The sequence below is a fragment of the Telmatherina bonti genome (genome assembly GCF_933228915.1).
Source record: "Telmatherina bonti genome assembly, chromosome: 15".
Lineage (NCBI taxonomy): Eukaryota > Metazoa > Chordata > Actinopteri > Atheriniformes > Telmatherinidae > Telmatherina > Telmatherina bonti.
The window spans coordinates 16199161-16209354 of record NC_136613.1 but is presented as its reverse complement, the minus strand read 5'-3'; the positions used below and the strand labels follow the sequence as shown (position 1 = coordinate 16209354).

Sequence of the window (10194 nt, the reverse complement as noted above, 5' to 3'; positions counted from 1 at the left end):
ATAGTCTCATCAATAACACTGTCCTTGCATATAACCCGTTTTTTCAATATTTAACATAAAGATATATAAAACTTTATCTAAACAGAAATGTTTATAGATTTGTTTAGATTAAAATATTTAGATTTAATATTTGAGATTAAAAATGAAAAAATTTTAGATTCCAGCATGTAGCGTTCATAATAAGGTTTCATAATTTGACCTGTATTGATGTAAATCTTAACTGTTGTAAAAAATATATGCTGATACAATTAATTACTTTGAAACCATTTCAATTTTACACTTGCTAAAAAAAAAAAGTTACTTTAAAAATGACACAAGATAAGCTAACAATCAGTAGCAATGAACCCTAAAAACCATGTTGATAAAAGCACCAAATGTGTCTCATGCATAAACAAATGTCAATGCAGGAGGCTTTGAACAGTTATTTGTTCTACAATAATCTGACTACATATCAAACAACCACCAGTTTCCAATACACCAGTGGGTATATAGGGAATCCTCAGTCAGGGTATAGAAACTATGACACCATGTGTCCATGTTTTCTCAGGAAACTGCAATCTTAACTACATCAGCAGCACATCAGTCATCTGCTTGAACATAAAAACTATTTTAAATGCAATTTTATAAAAGGTACAAAAAGCTCAACACGTCTAAAGCAAAATGCAGCCGTCAATGATTCCTCAGGCCAGAAAAATAAAGTTGTGAGGTGCAGATTTCTGTTTAGAGATCCTGCAAAGCAATGGCTGCTGCAAGAATATGATGAAAAGTCAGGAGCAGAATTCTAAAGGTCAGCAACTCAAGGCTGCATGGCAGCATAAACCCATACGACACATAGTAACCAATTACTCACACTTTAGTTTACAAGTGTACAGTGGTTGGGTGTCATCGTGCATGCTGTGGTTGTGGACTGTTCAGATCATGCTTCAGAAAGGAGAAAAGGAATCAAAGCCTTTTTTCTTAGTATTCAGAGAATCCACCAAAATCTCATCACAGCTGTTACTGGAAAAATTCAACTTACCATAAAAATTTTCTTAAAATTGATAAGACTTCATAAATAAAGATGGTTTCCATGTATTATTACACTTACACTGTGCTGTAATATTGCAAAGATGGGGGGAAAAAAAACCCCACAAACACTAAAGTAATGGTTAACCAGAAAATTTTATTCACAACACTAAACAGCGTCTGGGTTTAGCGTTTTCCACCAACACGGGGTGCGCTGACTTTCATGGGCTTGGCGATCTTGGGTTTCTGTGCAGTCTTAGCAGAAGCCTAAACAGAAAAAAATATTAAATACAACATTCAGTTCAATCTAATTCAGATTACAAAGGACTGAAGAGTTTTCTGACAACAAACAGGGACTAACGTTTTTTGATTTGCAGTTAAATACCATTTAATCTAATATATAACATGACAGATTCACAGGCAGATGAGGTCATCCCAAATCAATTCTGCAGTTCTGAGTTAAGAAGTGAAACAGCAGCAGATCTCACCTTTGCAGCTGGTGCAGCAGGCTTCTTTGCTGCCTGCTTCGCCTTCTTGGCCTCCTTGGCAGCTCTGAGAGAAAAGGAAAAAAATTAATTTACTAAATCCAAAAAGCAATATGGAATAGTCTCCTTCATGTACCATGGCAGGAGGTGGTCTTTAGCTTTAGATTGAAATGACAGGTCTTGTATAGTATTTACGTGTACAACTAATTGTTAGTTCAGCTGGAGAGTTTAGATTCAGTTCGCTCATGATAAAATGGCTTTCTGAGATTTAATGACTTTCACCACTTTCTTTAAACAGTCAAATAAATGTACACATTCTTTTTATAATTTAAATTGACGGCATTTAGACGTTCAGCAAAATTAGACCAGTCTGTGCTGGATTCCAAACAATATATTTTAAGACACTGGACTCCTACAAAAATAATGTTCGAGTTAATAAAACTATTCAGTCAAGTTGAAGATCTATTTGATCCGACAAATAACTTAAAGTTAGTGAATGATAACCGGGTCAACTTTTCAGGTACTGTTCTCACCTGATGGCCTGCTCCCTCTGGGCCTTGCGGACCTCAGGCTTCTGGTTCCTCTTGGCCATGATCTCAGCCAGGGAGGCGCCAGTGATGGCCCTCTGGAATTTCACTGCACGGCGGGTACGCTTCTTTGTCACCTCTTCCTATTAAAATAACATTAAAATTTTGTTTTACAACCAAAGATTTTTTTTATTTTATGCACTTCACTCAACACATTCAGCATAATCACCAATGCAACAGTTTGTTTGTATATAAGGATGAAAGACAAACATGATTTGGTTCAACTTAAATAAACAGGTTTGTAAATCCAGTAAAACATCTACTAAAAGATGCAACATACAATCTGGAAACTTCAAAAAGAAATATGTTGCAAAATGTGCTTTGAAGTCTTTAAGTCAGTGATGGTGAGAATCAAACCTACTATAATCACAAAGCTTGAACTGCAGTCACCAGTTAAGCTGCTGCCTGGATGAAGAGTAGTTCTTCAATCACACAATATATCTGTTAGGACAAGTTGTTTATTTAATGCATTGAACACACTAAACAATGGTGTGTGTGTGACGCCATGAGGCAGTTTGTGGTTTATGGAGACTTAACTGTCAATTTATAACTATATGCTTTGACGCCCGAAGACAAGTCAAAATTTTCCTATGTGGTACATCTTCAGTGAAAGATTCAAATGTACAACTTTTAACAAAGAAACGGGGGAAAAAAGGCACAACAGGTGATTGTCTCCTGGCAGTGAACAAGGCAGTAAAAACTTCTTAAACTGGAATAGCTCTAGTGCCAGCGCCTGGCTTAATGTGAACAGAATTGGACATCAAAATTAAAAATCCAAGTACAACCAAATGTATATTGCTCAATAGCAAGAAATCTTTCATCACCACAAAACACATATTTCATATACATAAATGCTGACAAAAACTATTTTGTTGTTCTTCTCTAAGCCACCTACAAGGAGGATCTCATTAGTATAAGTAAATAGTAAAGTAATAATTTACAGGAAAAAATATATTCACATTCCAGACACCATTTTTGGCATCAAAGGCTTCTCAGTATACTTGTAACTAATTTATGCGATGTAATATGATTGCATATGGCAATATCAAGTAATGAGTTATGTTGGAGAGTTTGGAGGCTGGCCAGTGGTGAGATGTCAGTCATGACGTCACAGGCCAGTACTATGATCTCCAGATGTTCTATGGCTGCTGGTGTGGAGTGAGAGCTGCTGCAGAAACTGCAAAACGTAGTCCAGCAACAACACATAACACAGACCAATACCATGCACACCATTCACCTGCAGCCAAGGTGTTAATCAAAAAACTGAGCTAAGATGTAATAGTAAGGAGCTATTATGTCAAACGACAGCAATGCTTTTGATTATTTGTTCCAACTTCTCTTTATCTGCTAACCAGATTTACAAGATACACATAGAACTTTTTTTTTTTTTTTTTAATTTCCAAATGAACATAAAGTTTCTTTTGAACTAAATAAAAATATTGATCTTATGAAAGGACACTGGCTATTTGTAGAGCAAGATGGGATATGTGCATGGGTTTTTTAATCAATTACTTGAACAATCAATCTCTAATCCAAGAAATGTAATGTGTGGTACTTACAGACTGGCCCTTCTTGTGCTTGCGTCTGTACAGCACAGTCCAGTTAATCTGTCTGGGGTTTCTTTTGGCCAGGAAGGCAGACTCACACTTGGCATTCAGAAACTGGAAGACCTATCAGAAAACATAACTGTCATACAATGTACTTATACTGCATCTTAAGGCAACATGTGTTGGGTGTTCCCTACTGCCTTTACATATAAGGGTATTTAAAACGCAGACAAGAACTGTGGTGGTAATGCAAGTTTGCATGAAGGCTGTGACTATGTAAGTGTAATTTGTAAAATATAGAACATTTAATACAGAAAGAAGTTCGCTGATAGACTGTTGTCCTGTAAATGCGCTAGATGTTTGCATTGCAAGGTTGAACTAGTTAATGGCATTTAAACCTTTTGGCGTTTTGTCAACTCTACTATGGTCGTCCAAACTTTAGCAGCATATATTTATAATGGTGAGGTGAAACCATTTTAGCCTAAATAATAATTAATGCCGTTCCTTTGGGAAGCTAGCAGACTTAGCTAGCGGCTATCACTAGCAAGTTACTATGGTTTTCATATAGACTGAGCAGAGCTGTTACACAGACTGTTATATATATTTAAAAGCGCAATAAACTTAATGTATGGTGATACATATGCGAGCAAGTGTTGTTCTCTATCAATGGACAAACCGAGCATTAGCCGGTGTATCTTGCGGTATGGTTACCTTTCCGTCTATCCTGGCGTATCGGCGGCCATGGCCGGGGTATATTTTATACCCGCTGAAACTACACAACTCGACCCTGAAAACGACAAATATAAGACATCGTTGAAAGAAAGTTAACCACAATTTATTATAATGTCTGATATGTCTTCAGAATGTTTGTTTAAAACTTGAGATGCCAATTGATACGAATTCACAGACTCACTTCATGACGGCTACGTGAGGGCTCAAAACCGGAAAGAAAGATGGCGGAAGCGGAAACTGAATTACAGGCTTTATATTAATAATTGCACATATTACCTTTTTTTTTTTTTTTTTTTAAAAAGTTGCACTTAGTAATGGAATTTTTAAATGTCAAATATCCGATAAAATTATTTTTCGTATTTTAAAGTACGTATGATTAAATTAATACCTTGACTAGTCATTGCGACGTTATAGCAGTTGTCAAGCACAGACACCAAATATGGCAAGCAAAGTAAGTATTCAAACTACTTAGAAATTATGCAAACTATATTAATTGCTTCCAGTACGTTTTGTCATGAAAGTCATTAATTAATTTCTTTCTTTCTTTAGTTCAACCCATTTGGCGGGTCCTGTCGACAAAACTGAAATATTGTAGTCCTTTCGAAGCTGAAAGATACAGTACCGACCGAAGCGAAGGAGACTTTGAACTACATTTACCAGAAAACCGTTTTGCGCAGAATGACTTCCCACAGGCGCTTCTTGTGTTTCCTCCTACAGCTTACAGAGTTGATAGCTAATGTTTGGTGTTGTCTGAGCAGATAGGATGGGTGTATCAGATTTACAGTTTGATACAAATGCTGGTAAGTAGTCCTGTACTATTTGCTTAACCTAAAAATCAATCATTTGGGTCTTTCTAACCATAGCTGCGTTTGACGCATCAGATAACTACCGTTACGTTGTCAGCGTTACCAGCAGATCCAAACATCCAGTGTAAACCTTCCTGTTTTAGGTTCGCAGATTGTGTTACTGTGAAGCCAAACAAGTTTTTAAAAACCACATTGACTCTTATCATGTAACATTGTTATTCCGCGTGTCTTAGCACTTGTATGGAAATATGTATTGCAAACAATGATTTCCTTGTGCCCTTGATAGTCCTTTTCAAAATGTGCTGCCGTGCCATTGCATTACAATCCAGCGGCAACCTCTGCTTAGAAACTGGAGATAGCACATTTTCCTGAGGCATTTTTCTGATTATCCAGATCTAGTTTAATGCACAGCACGTTGGGGTTTCTAACAGAACTTGGACTTAAAATGGAGGACACGAGAGCAATCTAAAAAGCTAACAATAGTTCAGATAAGACTTAGAGCACAGATTAGTTGAAAATTACCTATATACCTATATGTCTTTGTAGTCTTGCTCAAAGAAATTCTGATACTGTTAGTTATTGGGTTTTATGCTTCATATATGCTTAGATGTTACATCTTTCAAATGATCTTGGAATTGAATGAAGATACTTTTGTTGGGATTTTTGATGTCAGCTCAATATAATTTTTCTCCCACCAGGACCTGTGGTGGATCTCTCAGCTCAGGGAATGCAGAAACTGGATCCCAGTTTTGTTTGCTCTCAGGACACTCACACTCTCATCTTGGATCGAAACAACATCATGAAGCTGGATCACATGGAACGGAGTCCAAGCCTTCAGCAGGTAGTGAAACTTTCAAACCCCAGGCTATTTTGTTCACTTTCATTAAGCTTTATTTTCATGGGTAACAGGCTTTAGTGAGTCATAAATAACCGCTAATTCATCTTTTGATGTCTTGATTTATAATTGTTGTGCTGTTTTCAGCTCTCTGTGGCCAATAACCGCCTGGTGAGAATGATGGGGGTATGTCGGTTGACTGAGTTGAAAGTCCTCAATCTTCCCAATAACAGTATTGGCTACATCGAGGGACTACGAGATCTGCCTCATTTAAAATGGCTTAACCTATCTGGAAACAATATAAAGGTTTGTAGAAAAAAATCTTCCATTTATTTTAACTTTATGTATTTTTCCAAAGAATAAACTTGTACATACATAGTAATAAATGTTTAACCAGTTGCCCAATCCCTGACAGGTAATTGAGCAACTGAACAACTGTGTGTCCCTTCAACACTTGGACTTGTCTGACAATAACATATCTACCATTGGTGACCTGACTAAACTGGCGGCATTAAAGGTAAAGTGTTGAACTCTAGAAAAAATGTGCATTTAAACAAAAATAATTAACTTGTTTTGTTTTTTTGTTTTTTTAAGAATGGTTTTATTAGTTTTGTTTTACGTGTCCTTCATAAATATTCTGTACATCTGCAGACACTTTTACTTCATGGAAACAGCATTACAACACTTCGCACTGTCCCTGCTCATCTTCCTGCCCATTTATCCATTCTCTCCCTGGCAGAAAATGAGATACGAGATCTTAATGAAGTAACAACATTTTTTTCTATTTTATGTAATTGTGACATTATAAGTGTATATCACAGAAATACAAATTATTATTCACCTTCTATAATCTGATTTCTTCCTAGGTGTCATATCTCGCACCTCTTCATGAACTGGAGCAGCTCTCCATTATGAGCAACCCTTGTGTCATGTCGACTCCATCCTTGCCAGGTTTTGATTATCGCCCATACGTCATGAGTTGGTGCCTGAGGCTGAAGGTGCTTGATGGTTATGTAGTAACGCAAAAGGAAGGGTGCGTCCATTCGTGTGCTGTAAAGATGTGCCAATCGATGACTATCAGTATATATGAATCTTGTCTTTATTTGTATGCAACTGTCTTATTTCCAGTCTGAAAGCAGAGTGGCTCTACAGTCAGGGTAAAGGTCGGTCATATCGTCCCGGGCAGCATGTGCAGCTGGTTCAGTACTTGTCCACAGTTTGCCCTCTGACTGCATCCCCAGCCCTGGAGACAGCAGAAGATGCCAAACTGGAGAAAATCCTCAGTAAGCAGAGGTATAAATCTGACCCGAGCAGTGCTGCTATACCAAACAACATGACATCAGTAGTCCTTATCATTCACTAATCATTTAAATCTCTCGCTAACATATAACATCCTTAACCTTTTAATGTCCTGAAGTGTTCAGTTAAACACCCTTCTACTGGAACTGGCATCTTTTTCCCAGGTTTCACCAAAGGCAGCTACTAGAGGAGACCCAAGGAGGCTGTCTCAGCCCTCCTCGCCCAACTCAGTTAGATGTGGAGAGTCACAGCCCCTCACATACAGTTCCACTGGGGGCAGTCAAGGAGATGAAGAAAAGCACTACACCTGGACCAGCTGCAACTCCGTCAGTCCAGGAGAAGGGTAAGAGCATTGCAATGTCACTTTGTGAAGCTTCCAAAAGGCATCATACTTCTGCTTGCGATTTGTTTTTCTTTACATGTAGTTATGTTGTGGCATTTTTTGCTCATAATCTAAACTGTTGAGTCTGTCTATTGTGTGTAGAGCCAGTGGTGCAGTTTAACACCTGGGTGACCTGCAATGCCGGAAATCCATCTCTGCCAGTGGTCCGCAGCCCAAAGCTTGCAGAAGAACAGATTTATTTAGAGGATGTCCAGACTGATGAAGACAAACTCAACAGCAGCATGCTTTCATCAGAGTCAACCTTCCTCCCTTTCACATCTGATCTGGAGCCAGTAACAACCCACTCTGACAGCGAGGATGAGACGGAAACCTTTGAGCCAGATTCTCTGGGTCCAAAGCAGCCAGCACAACCCAGAAGGTCTAACACAAACAAGACGCATCATTCGTCCCCAATTAATAAGAGTGAAGGGAAGAGTCTTGAAGAGGAAGTCATTTCTCCTGCCACAACAACACCTGGATCATCTGCAGTTGGTGCACAGCGTGATCTGGAAGCGTCTGACTTTAGTAAAGCAGAAATGAAAGGGACCTCTAATCAGCAGGAAGTGCAGGTTTGTGTCAGTAAAAAAAGTTTGTTGGAAGCAGATAAGGCAGCGATTAAAATACAATCTTGGTGGCGGGGGAACTACACGCGATGCTGTCACCCTGACGCCAGAGAGGTGCGCTGTGAAATCCGTCTGCGGAGGATGCAAGAACACATCCTCTTTCTGTCTGACAAGTTGGACACGTAAGTGACTGACCAGCAACACACACTCTTTCATTACCATGTTAGTTTACCTATGTTTTGTATAGTTATGATTTTATGTTTTTACTTTTACATGTGGTTGCAGCTGGTAAAATGAAATGTGCTGCATTTGCAGTGTGCAGAAGCAGTACGAGGAGGAGAGATTGCAAAGGCTGGTTCAGGAAGAGGCTGTAAAGTTTCTATGGAAAGAGGTCAGCCTTTCATATGATTAATTATTTACTAATCAAAATCTCTCTTGTCAGTGAGTAAAAAGTTACCCGAAGGCATGAAGTAGAAAATGAAGCATCCCTCTCAACATTTCAAGCAGCAGTAGTAAATAATTGTTTTATTTTGTACTGTTTTGAGAAAGTGAAAAAATGGGCAGCATATGCTGACTTCAGCTTTTTCTGTTCCCTTCTTTTTCCACTTTTAGTGTTTTTGAAACCCCAAAAAGAGAAATTTAAAAAAAAAGGGCAAAAAATGTTTCTTATAAATGAAAGTTTCACTTTTGACTTTACGCCTTTTTGAAAACAGGAATGAGTTATCTATTGAAGATAAACCTCTGTGTGCTGAATGTTTGCTGAATGGTGTTTAGATTTTCAAAGACATTTCTGAAAAGTGCTTTTTTCTGTCTTCCTAATGCAGCTCCGGTCCATGCAACAGTGGAAGCAATCTATGGAGGACCAGCTGACAGCTGTTACACAAGCCGTCACCGCAGCTCAGGCCCCATCGCTTGCATCTTGTCGGGCAGCCCCTCTTGCTCCTTCCAGCACAACGAACCCACCCAGCACTGACATTTCCTTCCCAGACTCTGGCTTCCAGTCTACCAGCGAGCAGCAACAGGCACAGGAGGACAGCTTCCTGAGCAGCGGAACAGCTGAATCTCTGAAGACGGTGCGGGCTCTGAGCCCCATTCGCAGCTTTGAACAAGGCTCAGAGGCTGGTGGCAATGATGGTGCGGACAGCGCAGACTGCAGCCTGCTGGAGCAATACCTTTCCTCTGTGCAGCAGAGGGAGGAGGATGCTGAGGAGGTGACTGGTGACAGAACAGAAACACCACAGCCCTCCTCACCAGCTTCACTCAGCAAGACAGCACCCGTCAACTCCCCAACACAGAAAACGCCAGAGACGACGCCCGGTTTTGCATGAGAGTCCTCACCTTCTTGACAGCTCTCCAAAACTACTGAATGTATGTAAATTAGAGAGTGCGATTCAGACATGTCCATTCCTCTTCAGACTTTCATCATGTCTAAAAACTGCACTTACCGGTAACCTGATTACTGACCATGATCCTGGCAGTTCTTTCTTTTGTTACAGCTATTCATGAAGACTGATACCCAGAACAAGCTTGAAATATAACTTTAATGTGAATGTAACTCAATGTTTTATACCACTTGTTCTTTTGTTTTTTGGACATTTCCCTTTTTTTTTTCGTAAGGACATTAATTGTTATGCAGCATATGACTATTGTTAAAAGTTATTTTATGTTTGCAGGTCATCACCTTGAATAATAAAAGTAAGGCGTGTTTTAACCTGTTATATTTATCAAAATCTATTGTTAGTTATAATAAATTATACATCAATATATGCACACAAATGACACATCAGCTGGTGCAGTGCCAGTTACACACCGTTTTTATTTCTAGGTTTTGGTCAACATTATCTGATGGTGAACAGAAAAATGTTGTGGTATTCTTGAGAACATCTTAAATAAATATGCAATTATACATTCAGAAATGTTGAACTCTTAATTTCCTCCAATCACTCTTTGCAT

General features: G+C 38.8%; 2 protein-coding genes across 2 annotated transcripts; one reads left to right on the top strand and one right to left on the bottom strand.

Moving 5' to 3' along the window:
- Positions 1-1142: 1142 nt before the first annotated feature.
- On the bottom strand, positions 1143-4572 carry rpl24 (ribosomal protein L24). The gene is made up of 6 exons (XM_079254205.1): positions 4538-4572; positions 4336-4411; positions 3637-3747; positions 2024-2160; positions 1494-1557; positions 1143-1272 (listed from the first exon to the last, which is right to left on the bottom strand). The coding sequence occupies exons 1-6, from the start codon at positions 4540-4542 to the stop codon at positions 1192-1194; spliced, it is 474 nt and encodes a 157-aa protein (XP_079110331.1). The 5' UTR covers positions 4543-4572; the 3' UTR covers positions 1143-1191.
- A 494-nt stretch (positions 4573-5066) lies between these two features.
- Positions 5067-10194, top strand: cep97 (centrosomal protein 97). Its single transcript, XM_079253662.1, has 11 exons — positions 5067-5156; positions 5861-6003; positions 6145-6303; positions 6413-6514; positions 6649-6762; positions 6864-7030; positions 7126-7290; positions 7461-7639; positions 7781-8423; positions 8557-8632; positions 9066-10194. The coding sequence occupies exons 1-11, from the start codon at positions 5120-5122 to the stop codon at positions 9567-9569; spliced, it is 2289 nt and encodes a 762-aa protein (XP_079109788.1). The 5' UTR covers positions 5067-5119; the 3' UTR covers positions 9570-10194.